At 45.3% G+C, this 24,944-nt stretch overlaps 1 protein-coding gene across 1 annotated transcript in view; it reads right to left on the bottom strand.

Annotated features, from left to right (window-relative positions):
- Window positions 1–24,944, bottom strand: part of FLII (FLII actin remodeling protein) — an 898,330-nt gene that overhangs the window by 858,981 nt on the left and 14,405 nt on the right. The window contains exon 2 of the mRNA XM_069645694.1: window positions 18,819–18,929. Within this exon, the coding sequence (XP_069501795.1) occupies window positions 18,819–18,929 (111 nt within the window). The remainder of the gene's footprint in view (window positions 1–18,818; window positions 18,930–24,944) is intronic.

Below are 24,944 nucleotides of genomic sequence, written 5' to 3'. Positions count from 1 at the left end.
GTTCAACAAAAAACGATTCGCTAGGCGTGGCTTGTGGTTTTGCGCTGTAAAGGTTTGATCATACTCCAGGATCGGGACCCAAATGTCCGCAAACCAGTGTAAGAGTCTCTCTTTGGCAACAGGGACTTTTTTTGCCACTAGGATATCCCACACCTTAATCCACCACAGGTTTAGCTTGCAGGCTGTCATAAAATTTCCAGGTCCGGGTAATTGTGACCTTAGCTGCCAAGAGGAGTTTGGTTATTAGTTTAGACATTGCCCCAGACCTAGGGTAAACCCCACCGTACATGGATTCCCACTAAAAATCACTTTGGGTTCCATCAGGAGACCAATCTGGCCGATACCATCAATTGCATTGAGAACCTTCACCCAAAGAGTACAGACTGGGGACACTCCCACCAAATGTGCAAATTCGACCCTGGGCCATACAATTCCTCAATGGGACTATGGTCACGTCGCCCCTGGTCTCATCAGTGGGTGCGTGATGTAATGTCAGAGTTAGGTGTAATATCCATCTGCCTCAGACAGTCAGAACCTCCCTTTGCAGTTTTTTTAAAAACATATTTTATTGGTTTTACAAATAAAAGTACAGGTTAACGATACCAATTCTCCCCCCCCCCACTCACTCGTCCCTCCCCCCTCGGATGATGGCTACCAGTTCTTCATGCCTGGGAGTAGGTAAGTTCAAAAGATATCCAGGATTCTGATGTTGTGTGGGCACCATAGGAACAGTCACTCTGCAGATAGGATAGGCGGCTGCCCCAGTCTGTCCGAAAGGTCTCTGGCGTCCCCTGAAGTTTGTAGGTCATCCGCTGCAGGGAGACGAATCTCCAAACATTTTGAAGCCAGCGAAATTTTGTTGGCAGGTCTTTTTGTTTTCATTGCTTGCTGATCATCAGCCATGCTGTTATAATCAGCGTCACCACTCCCCCCTGTTATGTTTTTGTGTAGGTTCTTTGGTTTGGGTCCCACGTGCCCTCCATTCATACTTTCTCCAGTAGGTTGTCTCCCCTTTGTATCATTTTTCCTGTCTAGGTTTTCACATCTCCTCAAAATTGTTGAAGTCTTGGGCAGCTCCACCAAATATGCTTTCAGTCTCCTTTTGCAGAACAACCCCTCCAGCATTTGTCACTAGTGGATGGGTACATTGCCTGGAGTCTTTGTGGGGTGTAGTGCCATTGCATTATGACTTTCTGCCACAACAATCTCATCTGTATGGAGCGTGTTAGCTTCGGGTTTTGATCCAGATGCTTGCCCATTGGTTTCTTGTTAAGGACTCTCCAAATGTATTTTCCCATTGTTTCATGTATCCCCATTGAACTTCGCCCTGATCGTTAAAGAATTTGTACAGATTGGAGACTATCCTTTTGGAGCCTGTGTAGACTTCGAATGGGTCAGCTATCTGTTGGCCGCTTCTTTGTTGGGAGTTGGGGAGGCGAGCCAATGTTTCTGCTGGGTTTATTTAAATTCTTCCGTGGACTGAACCCCCACTATTTGTTTGCACTCTTGGCATATCATGATGGATTAGCCCCTGTACATATCTCTTATTTTGCTGCAGCCTGCTTGTATCCAGCTGCTGTATGATTTTTGGTGCATCCCTGGTTGAATATCGGGGTTACCAAACATTGGGGTGAAGGGTGACGGGATAGTCGATAGGGTCCCTCTTTAAACCGCTGTGTCCCTGGCTTAAAGTCCTGCACCCACTACTTTGCTTATTTTGGCGTTTGGGTGTCTGTAGCATTTGTGTAGCCATAGAAGATTGGAAAGGGGGAGACCCACCATGGTCCCATCTTGCTTTGCCCAGATGTTTTGGGAAGATTGATCTACCCATTCCTTTAGGACTCTCAGTTGTGCTGCTTTGTAGTATCTACGACAGTTGGGGAGTGTCAGTCCCCCTTGGTCTTTCTGCACCGTTAGGGTTGCCGTCGATATTTTCAAAGTCTTATGTTGCCATATGAAGGTAGTCACCATTTTGGTCAGTGCCCTAAGGTATGTTCTCTGAATTTTTACTGGAAGAGCTTGGAAGTGGTAGAGTAGCTTTGGTAGGACCAACATTTTTAGGACCGTCATTCTTCCCCACCAGGAGATATCAAGAGGATTCCATTTCTCTAGGTCTGTTTTTAACTTTGTTAGACGATTCGGGTGGTTGGCGTTATAGATCTGTCCAAGTGAAGATGATAATTTTAGCCGTAGGTATGTGATGCCTTCTGTGGCTTTGTTCATTTGGGTAGCTCGGGCCAGTCTTTGTACCGTTGCTGGGTCCTCAGTCAGGTTCAGGATTTCAGATTTTTGTTTGTAAATTTTTTAGGCAGGAAATGAATCTAAATTGGTCCAATTCTTGGAGTAGAGCAGGGAGCGACAGTTCCGGGGTCGATAACGCCATCAGCATATCGTCAGCGAAGGCCATAGTTTTGTGTTCTTCTCCTCCCATACTTATGCCTTTCACCTGTGGTGTCCCTCGTATCCTAGTCAGGAGTGGCTCTAGAAATACTGCAGAAAGCAGAGGTGAGTGGGCAACCCTGCTTAGTGCCTCTGGTTAGGGGTACCCATCCTGTCAAGGTGCCATTCAGCGATATCCGTAAGGAGGGTGTTTTATAGTTGGCCTTAATCACCTGCATAAAGTTCTGCCCGAAGCCCATGCTCTCCTTGTGTGAACAGTTGTATCTATTTGAATATCGAACTAATTCTCCACATCCAGAGACACAAGGATAGCAAGGGTGTGGGTGTGTTCCTCTTTTTCTATTAAATGGCTCACTCTGCACATATTGTCTGCGGATTGTCTAGTGGGGACAAATCCTGATTGGTCCTGGCCGATGAGAGTCGGAAGAAGAATAGTATGTCTTTCCGCCAATATTTTTGTATAGTGTTTGGTGTCCAGGTTAATAAGGGCTATTGGGCGGCACGATCCGGGCAGCGTTGGGTCTTTTGCTGGTTTGGGGGAAAAATTATCAGTTTCACCTCGTTCATGGAGCTTGTGATATTTCCTTGTGCCCTGAAGCCGTTATACAAAGCCGTCAGTTTTGGGGCCAATACCTCTTGATATTTTTTATAGAAGGCATCAGGGTAGCCATCCGGGCCCGGTACTTTGTTTCTGGGGAGTTTTTTGATCGCATACAGGACTTCTTCCACCTGGAGGTCCCTCTCCAAAGCCAATTTGTCCACTTCTGAGAGAGATCGAGATTCTCCAAGAAGGCCTTCTGGTGATCTGTCCTTGGAGCGTCTGACTTGTACAGGGTTTGGTAGTAGTTTGTCATTATTTCTCCAATTTCCTCATTCGTTGTTTTTAATTGACCATGTACGTCCCTTAGTTTCATTATGGTTGTCTTGCGCCCCTTTGCGTGTAGCTGCATCGCTAATGGTCTGTCCACCTGGTTGACACAAATATAGTACCTATCTTTCAGTCTTAAGAGCGCATGTTCTGCTGTCTTGTTTTCTAACATTCCCAATTGGCCTTGCATATGTTTCAGGGCCAATTTCGTCTTTCTATTGGGGTTATTTGCCAACTCGTTTGTGCTCCCTTGAGCTTCTCCTCCAATTCTTCGATCTAATCCGCTGTTTTTCTCTTTGTGCCTCCATTGCGAACAATTTACCGCTTAGTACCGCCTTGAATGCATTCCAGACCAAGCTCTGAGGGGTTGTGCCTGTGTCGTTTTCTGAGAAGTAGAGTTCCATCTTCTCCTTTATCGAGTCCACGAGTATGGTGTCCTTGAGGATGTCTGTTGGGAATCTCCATGTCCAGACCACACCCCACCCTTTCGCCCGGTTGATGTTGAAAGAGGCTGTTACAGGGGCGTGATCCGAGAGGGGAAATTGGTCCAGTTTCTATGTCCACCACTTTCCCCACCAGGCCTGTGGAAGCCCAGATATAATCGATCCTAGATTGGGAATTATGTATGCGTGAGAAGTGGGTAAATCCCTGCGTTTCCCCTTTCTTGGCGCGCCATATATCCTGGAGCGCTAGAGTTTCAAAAGCTTTCTTCAGGGCCTTTGAGAGGGTAGTCGTACCCACTTGTGTCTTGGAGCTTCTGTCCACTCTGGGGTCCCATGCTATGTTGAGGTCTTCCCCCTAGTATAATTTACCCTGTGGCGAACTCCTCTAGTGTCATAAGGGCCCTTCTCAGGAAGCCGTTTTGTCCCGAGTTGGGTGCATAAATCGATGCTAATGTGAGATGTTTGCCTCCTATTAATACGTTCAGGAAGGGATTGCATCCCTCCTTGTCAGCTAGACTGTCTGTGACATGTGCATTAAGCCTATCTTGTATAGCTATGAGGACCCCCGCTTTCTTTTCCTCCGCGTTTGCCTGGCACGTTTGAGTAGTCCCCTTGATTTTGACCTGCGCTTTGGCTTTCTCCTTGATAGGGGTTTCTTGTTACATGATAATATCTGCCTTCAGTCGTCAGGCCTGTCACTCTAGTTTCTTTCTCTTAAATGGAGTGTTTAGCCCCTGACGTTATGTGTAAGGATTTTTTTTTATTGATTTCGGGGTCCGCTATCCCTGTTCCACTATTCCCTTTCTTACGCTCCTGTGGCCCCCTCCCATGGTTGCATCTCCTTTCTGTCTTGCTCCGTTCCCACCACCAGTTAACCCATGCCCAACTCCCTTGACCCATCCCCCCCCCCCTCTCCCTACTCCAACTTCCCTTTCCCTCTGATTGGGGGGGGAAGCTAGGTTCCTAATGAAATCCGGACAAAAGTGTCCCTCGTGCCTGGCCTCCTATCAACCTCAGGTTCAGTTTGTGGGGGGTCCTAAACCCCACTTGGGATTCCAACTTAGCCCTTCCTCCTCTTCCCCAGGGCCTTAAATTACATGATTCCGGGTGGGGGGTGGGTCTTTGATATTTGTAATTATTAGTTTATATCGCTTTAATCCAAAACGCTTTACAATATAACAACAGGATACAAGAATAATGAAAGAAGCATATTTACAAACATGAAAAACCCAATTAAACAATATGTAGAACAATTTACCTAGGCTGAAGGGAGGGGTGAGGAGTAAGGGAAAAGAGGAGGAAGTCAGGTGGGGAAAGATGAAGTTTCAAGGGGGATAGGAGGAGGCATAAAGGGAAAGGAGAGGGTAGGAAAGGTGGGTAGGAGGGAGAATAGGGAAGAGAGGAGTGAAGGAGGTCGGGGGGAATGGAGAAGAAGAGATTTCAGGGAGGCGCAGAAAGAGGAGTAGGTGGGGATGGAACGGATAGAGAGAGGTAAAGAGTTCCAATGTAGGGGGGCCAAGAGCTGAAAGGAACAGAAACGCAAAGACATGGAATAGCGCACTACTTGTCCCCTGTTCTTACTTGTGCCGAGTCAAATTTTTGTCATCTTTTCCGTCCTCCCAGATTTCTTCTCCTTGTTGTTTTCCATCCTTCCTGCTTGCCTTTTTTTCTACCTCGTGCTTGGTCCGGCCGTCTCCTTCCTCCTGCTGTAAGCCTCAAATTTGTTCTCCTTCCTCGCATGAGGTTATCCTATGCTGCCTCCCCTCCCATGTGAAGAGTAGTCCAAACGGAAAGGTCCATTTATAGCTCCCTTGGTTGGATAGCAAGAATTGAACAACTGAGCCCATTTATCTTCTCTTCAGGAGTGTGGATTGGGCAAGATCCTGATATAGTTGAGTTTCTTTAGTTTAGGTAGGGAACTCCATTGGTGTTAAGGAGAGATACATTTGTTTTTCGTTTGAATAAAAGTCTTTAGCAATCATCCTTGTTCAGTATCTTCATTCCTTGTCACCACACTTGGTAGTATTAAATCTTAAGTGAGGAAAGGAAGGCATATTGCAGTAACAAACAAAAGTGCTTTCAGGTTGGATCTTGGAAGACCTCGGTGATTTCATGGTCTCAAAGGCAAAGGGGGTTAGGGAGTTCCATCACGGAACAGAGTCCTTGTCCATATGAGGGGAGTCTCTCTGTGAGGTCCCACTTTCTGCCACACACAGGGGGATTGTTGCAGAGTGGGCTCACCTCCCTAGCCTCACAGGAAAGGGCTCCCATCTGGGGAGAAGGGACAAGATCCTGTAAATTGTCACAATAAGAAGACCCCTTTCTGCTTAAAATGTTCCATATCTGTATGTGTTGATGTGTTTTCAGAGTCTTCCGTGCATGTCTAAATTACAGGTTATGTTTGTGTACACATTTTTGCATTTTCTAGGTGTTATAGCATGCCTCAAACGCCTTATTTACATATTTACATTCCAGGTTAGCCATGGTCATCTCCTGTTTCCCAAGTGTCTGTGTGTTTCATGTGTTGTGCACATTCCCAAATAAAACTGGTTGCTGATCATATGTGTATGTGCACTTTGTTTCTGTAAGTGTTTTGTGTGTTTTCCAAACGTACAACACATTCTAGAAATATAGAACTATTTGGAAATCATTTCCTGATCAGATTTCCTTTTTTTTTGCATGCACCTGTTCCCCATAAGGTGTAGGTGCATACTGCAAGTATTGACAATCATGCCCGACAACTTTGAGAAAATGTTTTTTCTGGGTTGTGGAAAAACGCATGCACAGCAATTCTTTTTTTAAAAAGAAAATATTTCTATGTCCAAAGGTTCATGACATTTTTAAAATATGCCATGTCTTTACGATGCGGCGAGACCATTTTTGCGCAACAATTACAAGTTTTTATTAATAACATCAAAAAATGTCATAGGAAAATATTTCTCTACGTAAAGGACTAAGCATGGTGTCACTATTACAACACTATAATATATACTGAATCCCTTTCGACATAAAAAAAATCATTTGAGCTAGCAGGCAATACACCGATAAAGGTGCAGGATTCAGGGATCATGCCCCCGAGTCAATCGTTAAAGAGAGCATTGGAAATTCTGATCAGGTCCAGAACCTTTGATAAAACATAATTCCTATGGTTGTTACAAAATATATAGGGGAGGATAGGAGTGGGGACAAAGCGGAACCCTGCGAGACAATCGAAGAAATGTACGTAACATGAAGGAGTCATGAAGCAAGACACACACAACAGATTCAAAGTTCAAACAAAAATAGTTTTAACTTAAAGGTTAGGATGGTTGAAGGCCTAACCTTCCCTATGCTAAGATGGGATTTCCGTACCCAAAGAAAGGATAGTCTGAGTCAGTAAGTTCAACTTAAAAACCTGTATGTGTCCAAAACCTATACTTGGCCTCACAACTAAAGCTAAACAATGTGTAGGGATGTCAGCAATAAAATAAATAGTGTTCAGAATAACGTTCTGAGCTTCTTCCAGCTCTTGGCTTGCTTTCCAGCTCCCCTTCCCCAAGTCCAAGACAGTTCCACAAAGTGTTGGGTTCCTTATCCAGGAAGGCAACAACGTTCCAAAAAAGGGGCCTTGAGGTTCCCTTCCTCAGGACAACAACACAGTTAATAAGGTCTTCTGTTTCCCTTCCACAAGACGTCAGCTTGTCCAGTTTACCAATTCACAATTTGTTTGTCTCTCAATATTAAAAACCAGTTCCAGATCAACTTTACACTCCCGATTTCTCGCCGGTTTATACAGATTGCTTTCTTCTGCTTCACTTCAGCAATCTCTTTCATAAATTTGATTTGCCATCAATATGTTTCCTTCACTTTCATAGATGGGGTAGCCCCAGTCTAAACACAGTTGTCAGACCACATGGTCGACCCATTACAGGTCATGCAAACCTGTCACCCTAGGCTTTCTTGCCCACACAGGTTCTTCTGTCACTGCACCGGTGTTCTGATTCACATTCATTTGACTTTCTTCTGGCCAGCCTTTTGGCTTTGCCACAATGCGTTTTCCTCTTTGCCAGTCTATTGACTTTGCCACAATGTGTTCTTTTCATACAGTTCACTCTGTGGTTCTCTCTTTCCTTTACTTTCACACTCCTAGCAATATTCAGCACTTGCTTTCCATTGCATTTCATAAGATTTGTTCTTTGCTTTTCAATATATATTACGTGTTATTCACGGATGTATGTTAATGTTAAAATATCGTATCCCAAAAGACCGAATTACAAAATCACAGAGCCCACTAACCGGCATTTTATAATTCAGTCTTTTGGGATTTTGGCCGTTTGTCCACTGCACTGCATATATTGTATATACACCCCTGCAACCGCTGCAGCCCATAATACCGAAATGGAGGGGCAGGGTCACCCCTGCGACCCGGTTGGATATTATGGGTTTAGATCTGATCTACTATACTGAATGTGCTCTAAACGTGCAGTTGGCATTTTAGATACAATCTTTTCGTGCAATCTGGTTCTTCACACAAGCTTGCCTTCCATTCATGGGCTTGTCAAAAGCTTTCCTTTAGTTTGGTATTCAATAGCTCTTTATTTCTTATTGTTTCACTCACAGTTCATCTGGTTCGTATTGATCACTATAACTCTTCACTTAGGGTTCACTTCATCTTGCACATCGCATTTTGTTCATTCAACAATTACGTTTGCCCTGCAATAGCCCTCAGGAGCACCCCAGTACGAGTGTCCCCTTTTGTTCACTCACAGGTCCCTAGCAGCTCCTCTGGGCAGCTGCTTTCCTGTTCTGCTCCGCATACAGAGCTTCGTAGTATTGCAAGCCCCGCTCGCACACCGGTATTCTGTCTATGAGTTGCCGGCAGCACCGCTCGCCTCTAGCGGACGCTGCTGGTAGCTTGCAGTCACAACTGAATTTCTTCCGTGCCCAGCAGGTCCTGCTGTGGGCACCAAACGAGAGAAGCTCCCACCACTGTGGCCCTCTCTCAGCCTGTATTTGTATTGTGTTTTATATAGCAGGTTTGTCCAAAGCGCTTTACATAGAACAGTCAACAATATAATGAATCAGAGTTCATAAAGAACAACATTCAAACTGTGTTCATGAATAGCCTGCCGGGCCGCAGCGCCACAATCTCTTCAGGATACTTGCCTGCATTTTGGCCTCCAGGTAGGACGCTCGTCGGCAGCCTCCTTCTCCATAGGATTGCTCCCCTCTCATTCCGGAATCGCTTGGCCCGACTTCTCTCCTCTCCGATTGTCGGCTCCACCTTTTATGCACCTGCAACCATTTAAGAGGTTGCAGGTGCGAGTCTTCAAGCCAAATTTCCTGACCATAGTTAGTGGAGTTCTCTGGACATGCCTGGCCCTCGCAACAATCTGCAGGCCTCTTCCTCGTCTCAGTACCAGAGTGATGAAATTACATGTTACTATATACCATGCAAGGTTCGAAATTCCCGGGCGCTGGGCGCTAAATGGCTTCTGGTTCGAGTGATTTTGCTCCTGGTATGGGCTCCCACTAAGGCTGCCAGGAGCTGTAAAAGGCACTACTTCAAAAACTGCTTCTGCAGATTGCCGACTAGCATAACTAGATGCGAGCAGAACGTAACAGGAGCTGCAAGTTGTCATGAAACTGGAAGTGCAATGACAGATACATTTGTATCCATGTTTATAGTGCTCCGCTAAAACAGGCCTTTTTAAACTTCAAAAGATGACATGCATTACTCACCGTAATAGCATTTCTGATGCTTGCTAATCTGCTTAAATTCACATGCTGTGCATAGTCTGACATCTAGTGGTAACCGCAGAGTATCGCATCTTGTCTTTTGAGAATCGAAAGGGGACGTTAACATGGGCATGCCTGTAATACTATCCCTACCGTGAAGTGTAGTGTACCCAAAATCCCTCATGCGTCGAGGTCCCTTATGATAATTTTTCTTAGCAGTTAAGTGGCCCGTTGATGACAGCAAGTGCAAAATGGTGCGAGAACCTGCCCATTTAGTAGCAGTGCCTGACAAATGCCTAATACTTATACACAAGCCAAAACTGTTGGTTTTCCCAATGCTGGTTTTCAACAGGACTTCGTGAAGGGCATGCATAGTGCTTGTAAATCGAGTGGCTGATGGCAGACCCTCGTTAAGACACTTCTTACACAAGTAAGAGGTTTAGAGCTCCAATTAAGTCATTCCATCTCAGAAGACTTTTTTGAAACAACCCTGGCGCGCATTTGAGTGCAAAGTCTGATGCTAAGGCTTGATTAAAGCGAGCTGAAACAGTTCCCATGATGAGGTGTTTTGGCCAGAGAGAGGCAGGTACTGGGTGTGAATGGCCATAGGGATTAGCAGGTCTATGGGTGGGCAAATAAATAACTACAAGCTGTGAATCCCTCCACATATGCCATCTGTACTCCAATGTAAATGTTTCGGCTTATAGATGTTGCAAGCGACACCTAATAGCCAAAACTAAAAATGTATTGTGTACTGCAGCATTCTTATGGGTCTGCAGTAAAGGGAGCCAGGGCTATTTTATTTAGATGCTGCTGCATCCGAGAGCCATCATAATGGCCCTGCATGCAAAGTGTTGCAGCTATTTTAACGAGCACTCTGCAAAGGTGCCTCAGCATGTGCTGGAATTCCTTTTCCTCCACATTGTGTGTTTGTTTAGAGCATTACATGTGTGCTTGCTGTCAAGTAAAAGAAATAACCAAGCATTGATAGAATTAAAACTATTTGAAGTAGACTGGTCAATGAGGTCTGCTTGTTTTGCATAAACAGTAGTGGTGCCAGGGAGTGGTTTGTCTGCATTACCAACTTTAGTTGGCTAATCAATGTTCAACTGCAACAGTTACTTTGCATGTAAATAATTAGTGTGCAGCATTAAAAAAAAAAAAAAACATTTCCTACTGCAAAGTGGGTTCATCCCATGAGGCCAGGTGCAAGTATGTCAATCTCCAACGATATTGGTGCAAAATGCACGGATATGTTTATATTCTAGCCTTTCTTCAGCAGTCAAAATTAGTGTCATTTAGTTTGATAATAGCAACATCCGTTATTCACAATGCAGTGATGCTACTCGCAATTACTATGATGCAGTGAAGTTTACATTTTTGTGCAAGTAAGGCCCTAGACCTAGCAATATTTTCAGTATCTGGCACAAGAGCCAATGAGATAGCCGATTATGTCCCTCTCCTTTTGTCCAGATTCCCATAAAAACAGCCGTATTCAATAGCTGGTCCCACCCCTAAAGCCCCCCCAAACCCAATAAGTCCCACTCAGTCCTCCAGCCCACTACTGCCATGCTGACACATCAGATATCACCAATGCATTTTTCTTATGCAAAAGGGCAAACATATACAGTCAGTTACTTTTCAAAGCCATACCTGGATCTTCATCAAACAAGAGGAACTGCAGAACTACAGCACGAGAACAAGCGTTTAGCAGAGAAGAGGCAGAGAGAAAGAAAACTACCAGGGGAGTGAAGAGATCACAATGGAGGTTCATGGATCGACATAGATGCAGTTACAATGATGGATATAAAGGCAGACAGATTAAGTAAAGACCAAGTGAGAGGTAGCAGCAAAGAGGGACATTGTCCCAAAACACAGGAAGTAAATGTGAATTAATTGTAAAGCAATACGGCAAAAGACAGACAAACCAATAGATAGCCAGAAGTAGAGTGAGTGTGTGGTGTATTCATTTGTGGATGTGTGCCACAGTTTGTAAATAAGATGAAGTTACACGATTTTCTAAGCACTCCGGGGTGATATTCTGACAATAGTGCATCTCTCAATGTTACATTATTCCATACATTCGATCTGTGTTTCTAATGTGATTTCATCTGTCGCACAGAATGCATTCATGGCATATAACTTTAGTAGCCAAGCCCTGAAACCCAGATGTTACTTTCAGCTATTTCTCCATAAATACCAATTTGGACCCCTGCCGCTCCTAGTCGCTTCTTCCTCGTCCCAGTACTATAGTGGCATGAAAGAGGGGAAGCGATTGGCAACAGCCTATAAGGGCGCGGGGGGGGGGGGAGATTGGTTCTCACAAGAAAAAAGGGAGGGGTACCATGTCTCGCCTGCAGACACCCTCTCCCCAATCCCCAAGGACCGTCCACTCAGATGATCCTCCCTTGCATCTCCACCCTCAGAGTCAGGATCCAAAGGCGATGGCATTTCCCGGACCACCTGAGAAAATGATACAAGGGGAGTAGGTGTGTGGATCTCCACAGTAAGCACCATTTAAGGCATAGTTCTGACCGATAGAAAGGAACTGTTTGCTAATACCTGCTAAATACTAGGTTGACAAAAACAATTACAAAGGACGTTTAAGGGTGCAGAAGTAAGGCTCGGACACAATGGTGGCATGTTGTTGGATTTAGACTTTTATTAAATCTAAAGGATGGATAAATGCCTCCATCCCTAAAGCTAAGAGGGGTTTCCCTACCTCAAAGAAAACTAGCGAAACGGTCAGGAAGTCCGAAACTAAAAGGTCTGTCATTGTTGTGTCCCCAAAACCTACTAACACTTATAATCTATGATAACTGTGCAAGGATGGTCAAGTCACAAGGGTTCACTGTGTTTTAAACTAACAGAATAATTCCCAATTTTGCTGGTAATAAAAAGTAATCCAAAAATAATGTTCCAAAATACAAGCATTCCGTGCTAGCGTTGTGCTCCTTTCCCGCAAACAGCCTTATTACAATGCTAGGGTTACGCTCCTTTACCCTAGACTTCTACTGATCTTAAGTCACTGTACAATTCAAGAGGAACCGTTTCTCAGCGTCAGAGTTCTTATATCCTATCAGCATGACACGTTCCACAATCAAGCTTAGGATTCCTTTTTAAAATTGGTCCTAAGGTTCTTGACCCCCTTATCCTCAAACTCTCAGGTGAGTGTGGGTCCCAGACTCAATACTGTACATGGCTTTGTTCAATTGCTTGCCAATCAAGGGTTTTTTTCTTGTATTATCTATTTTTTCTCTCATGGTCCCAGACCCTCTTTGCTTTAAACTTTGGTTTCACATACAAGTGTGGGTCCCAGACTCGCAATGCTGTGTTGCATCTGCTTGGTTCACTCTTCTTCCAAGTACACAACGCTCTCTCATTTGCTTCAGGGTACCAGACCCTCTTGTTCCTCTAACTTTCAAAGAGGTGCAAGTCCCAGACTCGTAATGTTCCTTCAGGGGCCCAGACCCGCTTACACTTTGGGGTCCCCAGACCACCCCTTCTTACTCTTTGACTTTCAAAAGGTTCTTCTCTCTCTTCACCCCCTTGCTTCCCTAGACCTCTAGCACCTCCCAGACACCCTGCATACTTATTTCGTGCCTTCTTACAGGAATTGGCGGTTCCCAGGCAGCTGCGTCCCTATGCGAGGCTCCGGCAGCTTTCGGGCTTCCAGTGCGTTCATCAGCATCTCACCAATCTTCCTGTGCTGCCCCTGATGTTCCTCACCCAAAGGGAGGGAGGGTCTGTCTGTCTCCCTCTCTCTCTCCCCCACCTCTGAATCCAGACCCTTCAGGAGGATCACCTGTGTGAGGGGTCTTCAGTGAGTGGGGGGTGAGATAGCTGATGGTGAGATGCGGTATTCCCCCTCCCCTTCTTGTTCATCTACCCCCATCCTATTTTTGAGGGGGGGATTTTCCAGAGTCCCAACAACACCCTCCCCCGCCCCACCCTCTTACAAAGACTGGGCTGAGGAAGAAGGAAGAGGGTGGCTGAGGACTGAGAGTAACCAGACTAACTCTCTCGCATCATACTGGACATATCCCGTTAATCGGGTCAGTCAAATTCAGGCACGTTACCCTAAGTGCGTACACCTTATACCTATTAGCTCTCCTCACACAAATAAAAGGCAACACCTAAAAACACACTCTGAGCTAGGCGGATCATGAGAACGAGCAGAACTTCCGGGGCAGAGCAGAGCAACGGACCGAGGGACGAGAGCAGCGGGACAGAGACCCCAAGGCTTCCCTACTGGAGGTTGTGGGTTAGGTCTACTTGGTTGAAAATATTTTACCTTTTCACATTTGACTGAATTTTTTGTTTTGCTTGTTTTTCTGGTTGAAAAAAGGCACACCCCCTGCAACTGCCTCCCTATTCTATATTCAAATAAATGTGGTCAAATGTTTTTCGAACAATTAGGATAATACTGAGGTTGTTGCTTGTGACAGACTGCGAAATACTTGTGGAGAAGGCCAGATCCCACAAGTGAAGTTTGCATTGTGTTTCAAGTACGCTGGCGACCCATTTGGTGGGGAGAGGTGGGAGGGTACAGGTGAGGATGCAGGTTACATTCTTGGCCAGACGCGTGGGAGGGGGATAATTTCTCTGATTGCACAATAATTCCACTGCACATTTGTTGATTCTTCAGTTCTGGAAATCATCTGAGCCCCCTCCCAACAGTATATTGTGGTCATTTATCTGGCAAGTTATTGTTATGGAAAAGATTGGGGTCATAGTTGGAATCAAGTTCCCGATATCCCTAAAGAAGTGGGTTGACCTTTTACAGGCTAATGCAGCTGCACCGTTGAGTCCACAAATGCTTTGGTATTTCTCGCGATCAGATTAATGGGACATTTCTAAGGTACATAACTGAATCTCTCCCTACCCCATGAACACCCAGCCTAAAAAATGTTGAAGATTCTACATCTCGTATATACTTGGGGTGAGTACAATAAATTTACATATGAATCAGAAATCTGCGAGCGCATTGCCCACTCCTTTTTGCAACTTCTCAACTAATGGACAACAGCTACAATGAATTCTGATCAAATAGTTCCCCCATCCTAGCTTGTAATTGAGTTCTTTTGAAATGCCAGCTCTTGAATCTTGGCCGTTGTGAATCCTAAAGGTTCATGCTCCCCGGTCAATAACTGCTTGCCTCCACTACCAAGGGCAATCCTACAATCTCCTGCAATTCGCATAACCCGCTAAATTTTTTCAATTGCTCAATAAGCACATTGATGACTCTGAAGCCACTTAGCTAGCAGTGTTTTGCCACTATTGAAAAATACCTATTGTCATCCTACACACCACTGCATTATTTTTATATCATATCTCGAACACACCTTCTCCCTGCCAAAAAAATGTGTGTGGTAATGCAGGGTTTCTTTTTGACTGAGATGTCTGTTGATTTGGAGTGTACGACTGTGTTGCATGCATGCTCCCTACTTTTCAGTTGAGAGCTGGTGCTGCAAATGTGCTAGAGATGGTCTTATCTCATACCTTTAATATGTAACCTGAAAAACATGCAATAAAACATTCAACCAGTTTTTAATCTCTTGAGCCATACATAAAAAAGTAACAACTTGGCAGTGTTTTACCAACTATAGTTGTTTGTTTAGCATAATAACTTCTCCATTCAAGCACATACAGTGTATAAGCTATTCATGGAACGTAATCAGGTCTGATTCATATTGAAAATGGGCATTGATGTCAGTGGTATCTGCCTGATTGGTAAATTTATTGAGGTACTCGACTCCATCAATCTCTATGTCCTGTGACGAATCTGAGGATGTTGTCCCATCTGCCCTATGGAGGATACCTTTCCCATGGGGCCAGAGCCGTGCATCCACAGAAACATAATCCCTGTGAGGGGGGGGGGGAAGAAGAGAGAGAAAGAGAGAGAAAGAGAGAGAAAGAGAGAGAAAGAGAGAGAGAACTAGCAGGTGAGACACCCTCCGGTTTTCCATGATACGTCAAGTAAATTGCGTTTCAAACCACCCACAAGCCAACAGGGAGGGGACATGGGAATGAAAGTAAAATATAACAATGAAAGATAGAGGCGGGCCTACTAGGCCTTGTGAGCTTTGTGACCGTGCAAGTGCAGAGAGAGAGAAGGGATGAGGGAGTGAGGGCCAAATTCTAGGAGTACCACAGAGGGAAGTGATAAGGAATAGGCAGCTGTTGAGTGACTTGGTGAGAGTGGTCAACTGCAATAAATAAAAGTGCAGACCTGAGTTGGCATACGCCAGTTGGTGCCAAGGCAAGTGCTGGGAGCGGGCAGAGGCTTAAGGAGGTGTGTGTGGGAGGCCAGGACCCACGAGGACACAAGGGCCCTGGTCACCAACCTCAGCAACTCTGGAGTTTAGCAGAAGGGAAGGAGGAGGTGAATTTAACTCAAGACGAAGAGGAAGGGGGAGGGGGGAGACTGTTAGATAGGAGGGAGCCTTCTGAGGAACGATATCGGCCACCAGCTCGCTGTTTAGCAAATCGCTTGACATACAGAGTTGGTGCCGGAGGAACATAAAGAGCTGGAGGGAGAGTATTTAGTGAGAGCCAGTTGTAGGTTTCTTCAGGAGGGGGCACACAAGGTAGTGCTTGAGGGAGGAGGGGAAAAGATCCAGTAACAGAAGAGTGATTGCAGAAATCAGCAAGTGCAGGGGCAAGAGAGACAATATTGCCTTAATGGTTCTGGAGGAACAGGGGGAGACCTGCTTGGAGGCGACCGTCATGGAGCGGACAACTCTGGTGACCTCATCAGGTGTGATAGGAGAGAAAGGCAGAAGGTGGGACCGGGGGCGGAGGTGGGTGAAGGGGAGAGGGAAGCGAGGGTGCTCAGGTTTTCCTGCATTTTTGTAGTGAAGTGTGTGGCCAGTGCATTGCAGAGGGACTGGGAGGGAAGAGGTGAGGAGGAGCCTGCGGAAGAGTTGGCTAGTTCCTTGCAGATTTTAAAGGGTTTCAAACCCAAATAAGGGAGATGGGACATTTAACAGTTAAAAAAGAGTTGGTAACCAGATATATGAAGAATATAATTTGCTGGATACAGAAGAGAGTGAATGTTGACGAAGAATGTAAACCTGGGATTTACACTCAAATACTGAACAAACTTAAAAAGCCTTGCAGTAGAGTAAACTAGGCACAGAGAGTCTGGAACCCGCACACAAGTAGCAAGATCATAGAAACCCTGGCAGGAGAGAAAACCAGGGATCCGAGAAAAAGGGCTGAGACCACCAGAAGGAATTGTGAAAAGCTGAGAAGGATCAGGGGAAGAGATCACCTCCTCCTTGAATTGTGGATTGAAAGGGGAAGAACCATATCCCTTTTTTGTGTGCAAAACAACTGTATATTGGAACGTGGTGTGTTAATGGAGAAAACTCAAAGGAAGGGACACCCCGTTGGGAATGTGTATTATACAAGGCTCATATTTGACGAATCAGAAGAACTCTGGGGGAAGTGAAGGCACCTTTTCGGGGTGGAACTTAATTGATTTTCTTTTCTTCACTTTAGAACTTTGTGTTTTGAACTTTGGAAGGAAGCTACAGGTGTTAAGATAAAAGACATCCCCATTTCACGTTATATTGAGTCTAGTGTGTGAGGGTCAGCTTAGAATTTGTAGACACAGGACAGAGAACTCTCGATTTAGATATCCTGACACAAACGTTCCTTAGTTTTGTTGAGGCAGGGAAACCCCTCTTAGAGTTAGGGATACTTGGTATTTCCCCAACCCCTATTTTTGTTAGGCCAATAAAAGTCTCTATCCAACAGAAAACCTATTACTGTGTCTGAGTCTTACTCGTGATCCCTTACAGAGGAGAAGAATGGTTTCATTTAGTATAAGGGATTGGGTAATTGCAGCAGGCTTTTGATTTCCAGGTTTTGTTAGGTGTTTGGGTCATGTTAGGGCAACAGTCTTGTACTTTTTTAGTGTTTAAAAAATATATTTTCATTTTCCCCACTTAGCATTGCTTGTATAGAATGACTATATTTTGAAACCTACTTTCTGCTTACTGCTTTTTCACATGGCTTTATTGTCCTGGTGACATTTTCACATAGAACCGGTTTCAAAAATGTGTACACGTATGAAGAGGAAGGCACCCAAGCCCACATATTATTCAGGATTGTTCAGATATTGAAGTGCCCGTCAGAAGTAGGCTCACACGGCACTGCAGTGCTCCTCAGAGGCGCGCTCCTCAGAGAGGCGCGCTCCTATAGAGACTCCATAATTGGAGGAACTGTGAGTCCTAGGGTGCTCTGTGCCGATGTCGGCACGTAATGTTGCGTCAGCTGACCGGTGCTATGCCAGATCGGTGTCCCAGAGGATACGCACCACAGCAAGAGGCGTAGTTGCAATAAAAGGAAACCACGAGTGATCATGTTCTGGTTGCTGTCCTTATCCTCCCGCCTTAGTCTGACACTCAGGAACCTCCCAGTTTACACTTGGGATTCCAAAGTGTGGGATCTAGGTAGGTTGGCTTGCCACGCATACCTGTCGGAAGACTCTGTCTCCACATCAGCTGGAGATTCCAGACAGTCCCATGCTCCTCCACTCCCTTAGTCACATACCCATGCGTACAATAATCAGCCCCCAGAACAAATGCTCTCTAACAGAACAGAAGACAGGCAGGCAGAGTTTAAAGAGTAGATTTTGCAAACCGCTTTGCCAATTGCAGAGGCTCTGTAGTTCCTCCTTTTTTAAGCAAGGGATGACATATCCAGTTTTTCAGTTGCAATACACAAACGTATCCCTTCAAGGCTCTCAAATGTAAGAATACATTTGCACTAAATCTATCTAGAGGGATTCCTTTCCCATCATAAAGGGGATTCCGTGCTTTTAAACCCCCATCTCTCTAGTTAGAAGAATTATCCTGTTGCGTGCCAAGATATAAGTCTTGATTGTTAAAAATAAGTGTAAAAGGGGTGGAGATCGTGAATTTGGAAAATGCACCTTTCCAATCAAGGGTAACCTTAGATGTTTCATTGTGGTTTCAGATTTACTTTGGGCTGGAGGGAAGGCTATAAAGACCACCCAGCAGTAAGACAACCAGCAGGGATTCCAGCAGAATCCATTTCCAGTCAGATGCCAATCAGGACAAAATGTGCAATTATGAGTGATTTCTAGGTTAGGGACATTCAAATCTCTCTTATATTATGGTTGTTTCAAAACTTCTGGCAGCAAAGGAACCCGTTATCCCAACTAAATGTGTGTATTTGTTGCAGATTAATTAGGGCCTTCCCAAAACGCCCCACCAACAGTTCCATGCCTTTTACACAAGTCTAACCTTTCTAGGTTTGCCACAGTAGTGAAATGGTGAAGGGTGACATTGCATGTAGTTTAATCAATGTGTAGAACAACCCAGTAAAAAAAAAGATTGGTTTGATGCCATTCTTACCAGTTTCTGAAGGGAAGCCAGCTCTTCAGGGAGGTAGCAGAGCCCAGTTCTGTTCAGCTTCAACCATCGTAGGCTGGTCATAGATTTGACATGCTCTGGGAAGTAGCCGCCCTATGAAGAAAGAATAAAGGTTGGCTTTGTTACAGTTTAGCACAATGTACATTTAAAAAGTAAGGAATGAGATGTAAACAGTGACCTGGAGACAGGCCTATAAACAGGCTAGATGTTAAAACCAGTAGAAGTACTATGAACGACGGTGTTCACACAAGGCCCAATTATCAACCAACAGTTGGAAGCGATCAACAAGTGGACCTTGCCCGGTTGCTCAAGATAGAGTCACATTCAGCACTGGATCCAAGTTCAAATCCACAATTAATTAGATAAGAAAAACAAAACACAGATGTGTATTGTAAAATTAGTGGATGTAATCTTGTAGGAATGATTCAGCAACAGAAAGCAAATCCATTCCTTTGAGAAATTATTTGTTTTGCGGGTACTGTTAAATGTCAGATTCTAAAAACTGTTAAAGTTGGAAGGCAACCAACAATATTGGTGGCTTTGTGAGTGCTTTTCAGCATAAGCATGTTTTCAGAGCTTCTGAAAGGGAAACAGTTTATCTATAGCCTGGTAGACCAGAGTGACAGGAGAGTGGAACGGAATGTAAAGGCTGAACCGATCAAGGTTGTACACTGAACGAACAAGATTTAATTGTCAACAAGCCATCTTCATGATATACAAAAACTGAGAGTGTATTTAATTATTAAATACTTCTGCTAAACAATTTCAGTACACAGTGTGAAGACATCATGAAGAAGGACACAGACAACAGATTCAGAATTCAAAACAAATAGCTTTATTAACATAAATGTCAGGTTGGAAAAAGGCCCAGCTTGCCCTATCCTGAGTTGAGATTTCCCTACCTATATAAGAATCTGTCTGTGTTCAAAACCTATACTTGCCCACACAGTTAATCTATGCAATGTGTAGGAATGTCAGCAACCAAAAGAAATAGTGCCCAATACAAAGTTTCAAGTCTCTTCCAGCTCGCAACTTCCATTCAGCTCTCTTCCCTAAGAAGGAAACAGTTTTAGCAAAAGTCTTAAAGTTACTTCTCTTGAGCTTAGAATGAAGTCGTTTTGACCAGTTCTGGGATTCCCTTGCCCAAGATCAATGCAACACAAATCCAAGTACCATTTGATCTCTGCAACCCTCGATTCCAGCACTGGGCCATCAATCTACCAGCAAGCAAGGTAAGCCCTCAAGGGCTTAGTGGGGCATTGCGGCACCTTGAATGGATCAGAGCGTTGAGCGCTCTAAAAATGAAAGACTAAACTTACATTTAATTTGATTTTACTGCCTGCACTTAATCCGCTCTTTATAGCGCCCCACTGGTGATCCGGGTGACTGTGTGCTTTTCACCAGCAGAGCACTACTGTGCTAATTAACAAAAGCTTGTGTTTCCATCATTGTCGCTGCCGAAGGTACAGGCATTGGAATGCCTGCCCTACCCTCTAATCCTGTGCTACAATTGGGTCCAGCCTACCACTTCAGGCCCAATCAGGGGAGCCAGCACTAACCAAAGGCCGTGGTCTGGACCTATGTGCAGCTGGAGGGAGCCCCCACCCCCTCCATGCCGCTGCTCCCAACATTGCCCAGACAATGAAAAAGAAACGTACTGTACCCATGCATTTCGGAACCATGATAAATGTGCTACAATTTCTTAGCGAAAAGCACCCTGCATCACCCGCTCCTGCACCACAACCCTCTACCTGGCTGCATGCTGAATCCTGCCTCCCCTGCCCTACAACCTGACTGCAACCTGCATCTTCTTACCACGTGATATCATATGCCGTAAACTTCACTTATAAAACTTGCTTTCTACAGCCTGCTAGTACCAAACTCATAATGCCTCTATTATCATACTCCATTTGTGCTGTTTCTAGTACTTTTTGGCAATTTCGAATCTCATATCTACTCTAACTGCACACTTATCCTACCTCTCTCAAGAAGTCTGGAAGAAAAAAAGCTGTAAAAAGCTCTCCTGCACTCTAATCCAGGCCTACCTTTTCCTGACACTTACAGCAATACCACCTTCCAGACAGACCATGACAGATCTCCTCTTCATTGGCCCCTTTCCAGACCTATGGACCCCCCACCCCAATCTGGTCTCCTTTTCTCCATTTTCCTCCTCACCCACTAATGGTGGTACTAGGTGGGAAGTATTCCTTGCATACTTCTCATCCTATAGGTGTAACATCAATGTCCATCACAATGGCACCATCATGGCGCAAGGTTCTCAAACTACTCTTCTCCTGCTCGACCGGCACCTGCCTGCTCTCAAACTTACTCCCTTCTCCTGCCATCACTGCTTCCTCTCCCCTCACTTCTCCACCACCGATGGGATTACCACGTCCCTGTACACCCCCTCAGAAAGCCTTCAAAAAGGTGGTAACCAGCTTCATTTAGCTACTCTGAATGCCCGCTCTGCTGTCCAACACTCCTCTGACATTGGTTTCCTTCTCGAAGACTGACTTTTGACATTGTTGCTCTTACTGAGACGTGGTTCAATGCCAGCTCTGTCACTGCTCTTGGCACTCTCCTTCCTGTGGGCTACAAAATCCTCTCCAAACCTAACAGGCCTGTAGGTGGAGCGGCCCTCATCTTCCCTGAGTGGGTCCCTGCTTCCATCATTCCTACTCAATCCTACTCCTCTTTTGAACACCTCATCTGTAGGCTTAGAGTATCGCCTAGTCTCTATCTCACCCTCGCCACCATCTACAGACCCCCTGGCCCCATCTCCCTGTTCTCTCTGAATGGCCCGACCTTACCTCATCCCTTTAAAACTCTTCTCCCAAACGCCTTCTCCTTGGTGGCTTCAACTTGCACCTCAACTCTCTTGAATCATCCACCCCTCAGATATATATATATCTCCCTCTCCCTCTCCCTCTTCTTCCTTCCGGCCCGACTCACTCTGCCGGCCACAATCTTGATGCCCTCATTTCTGGTGAAATCCCTTTAATCTTTAATCCGGTCACCACCTCCTCTCTGGCTCTGACCACTCTCCCCCCCCCCATCTGAGCCCCTTGACCCCCCCTCCCCCCCCATCTGAGCCACCCCCTGCACTGGCAGCCTCTTTTGCCATCATTCAACCATTGAAGCGAGTGTCTGTTGCTGCTTTTGCCTCCACCTTCAAGCCCCCCCCCACCCCCACCCCCACCCTGCCACGTCTCCCTCCCTCCCTCCCTCCTTCCCTCCCTCCCTCCGTCTCTATCCTGGCTAACCTGCACCTTGCCATCTCTAACACTCTTGATATCCTCGCACCTGCAACAAGGATCTGCCTAAAACCTGCCACAGCTGGAATGACTCCAATCTAGCATCTCTGAAACGCACGTCAGACCTCCAAATTTTGCGGCACAAACCTTTATTTATTGCAGCATTTTTGTGGGACATTTTGTATTAACTGGAGGGTGTAAGATTGCCACCTTGCAGGAAATAGGCAGAGTGCAAGGCTAGAAGAGAGCCAGGGTATCATTATTATGTATCTTTTGTATTAACTTAATAGGAAGAGTCCCAGATGTCTCTGGCTTAGCAGAACAGTGTTTGAATTGGCTACATTTCTGGTTTAATGTTCATGCCCATTTAATAGTATTAACTAAATTGATCATCATCAATTGTAATGCTGAAAATATTCCCCTTCTATGTTCTCCAATCCCCCAAGCACCCACACACCTCTCTCACCAACACACATCTCACCAACTCTCCATCACAACTTACATTCCTTAACCTCTACCTTAATCCTCACTCTATCATACAAATACTCACGTGCTATGTCACACTGTCAAATCACAATTTGCACTGCCCAGCCCCTGCCACACTCCAAATCATACTCTCAACTAACACTCTACAATTCCTCCCGCAATATACAGTCCTTCATTTTTTTGTGCTGCTTCTGCATCTTGCATCCTTTCTCCCATTCTATTGCACTCTTCCCTCATCCTTTTTCCCAATCTGCAGCCCACTGCCTCTTTCTGGCCAACCACTTCCTCTCGGATTTCTGGCTCACTGCACGCTCCCTCTACTTTCTGTACCTCTGCTCGCTCTCAGACCCACCGCATCACTGCTTCCTCTACTCTCTTGTGCAGCGCTTCCTCTCTGCTCTCCCTCTGCTTTCTTGCCTATCACTTCACATCTCATTCATCACTCTCCCTCGCTTTCATAGTGTAACCATTTTTATTTTTTTTAAATGTAGATTTTGACACAGTTCCTCAAATAATGGGGCATTTTAAAAAAAGAACAGAAAATATGCTATTTTTAGACAACCCATTTTTGGAAATGAGCAGGTCACCTTATTCTCAAAGGTGACCGGCGCATTTCCACAGGTTTCAGCTGTAGCGCAAATTGTGAGCTGGCCAGCTGCCTTGAATGGTGTTCTGGGTTGTTTGACCGAAGTGTAATTATTTGCGGCGGAATTGACCGTAGTCAATTTCACTTCGAATTGATTTGCACTTCAGCCAAACAACCCAAAATGTACCTTTTTTACCACCGCCTCACCCCCTCCCCTACTTAACTGCTTGGTCGCTGTCACTTCCCCTGCAACCCTACGGTGCTAGATCCGTCCCTCTAACGCGGGTCGGATCTGACGACGCAGGGTCCCTTCTTCGTTATTTTCTTTTTTTTCTGTCCCGCCTCCAATTTTGAGGAAAAAGGGGAAAACACTTCTGCAACCACCCTAGACCAAAAATACTGAACATGGGGAGCGGGTGACACCTCCGCAACACATGTTCAGTAGTTATAAAATAGGTCAAATTGTAACATTCGATAGATGTTTTTCATCAAAATGGGCAGTACTTTGAATAGAATCACTCTCCCGACAGTGTTCTGCAAGCTCCCAGTGCCTTTCATAGGGACAGGCCCTCCAGGTGCCTGCCGTTGTAAAATGCGACCCAAAAATGCATTTTTATCCCGTTTGAGGAACAGAAACGCAAGCGACACAGCAGCGGTTCATACCTTAAAAGAAATGCATGACAGGGTCAGGAAAGAACGTCATGCAGTGGCAGCCCCACATCTCGTGCGTATCTTTCGGCAAATTTAAAAGTGCATCTTGCTTGGAAATGAGGGATGCGCTTTTAAATTGACAGAAACGCCACTTTATTTGATCAAGGAGGTTGAAAAAGGCCATCTGAATGGGCCATCTGAATGGGCGCGCATATAAAATGTGCCCATTCATGTGTCCCTTGTGGATTGGGCTGCACTTTTTTGGGGCGCAAGTGATGAGATGTATTTCTTGTGTAAAAAAAAAAAAAAAGTTGAGAACCTGGCACCCTGAGTATTATTTTTTTTAAAACAGTATTTTTTGAAGATTCCTTAAAAAAAAAAAAAGTAAAATATTTTTTATTTTTTTAAAGATGCTGTTTTTGCACAAAACTGCCGTTTTTGTGGCATTTTGCGCAATACGGCCGTTTGCGCAGCATTTTGCAGGATCGCAAAATCGCTATAAACTGGAGGGTCTGGCAAGTGCAGAGTTGCTGAATGGAAATGGCAGATTTTGGGCTTATGCTCTGACAAACTGCCTGCTGTCTGCTCCAAAGGCCATATTGCTTCTCTATCCGCTTCAAGAAGCGGGCCCACATCTCTGGAACCTCTACCACAGCCGAACTTTTCACAATCTGTAAAGAACTCGCCAATTCACTTGCAGTCTCCACCTCTCTCCCTCCTTCCCATGCTCTCAGCACTGCCTTTGCCTCTCACTTCACATCAAAAACTCAGGACATTCTGTCCTCACTCTCCTCCAACCCAATCGCCTCTCCCACGCCTGCTTGTCTGCCTCCCTTGCCCCCCCCACACACCCCTCACTTTCCTCCCTCCTGCCCATAGCAACGGACGAAAAAGTGGTCCATTCTAGGGAGGCGTCCTCCTAACAGGTGCTCCCCTGCTCCACCAGAACCATCAAGGACAACATCATGTCTCTCGTCCCAGCTCTTGCCGACTTCTGCAACCACTCGTTCCCCACTGGTTCTTTCCCTCTATCCCTCAACTACTCCCTTGTGCATGTCTCCTAAAAAATCTGTCTGCTGACCCCTCCTGCGCAGCTAGCTATCGTCCTATCTCTACTACCCCCTTCCTGGG

The sequence above is a fragment of the Ambystoma mexicanum genome, chromosome 2p, assembly GCF_040938575.1.
Source record: "Ambystoma mexicanum isolate Mex_15411 chromosome 2p, UKY_AmexF1_1, whole genome shotgun sequence".
Lineage (NCBI taxonomy): Eukaryota > Metazoa > Chordata > Amphibia > Caudata > Ambystomatidae > Ambystoma > Ambystoma mexicanum.
The sequence above is the reverse complement of the archived record's forward strand: the minus strand, read 5'-3'. Positions and strand labels throughout refer to the sequence as shown.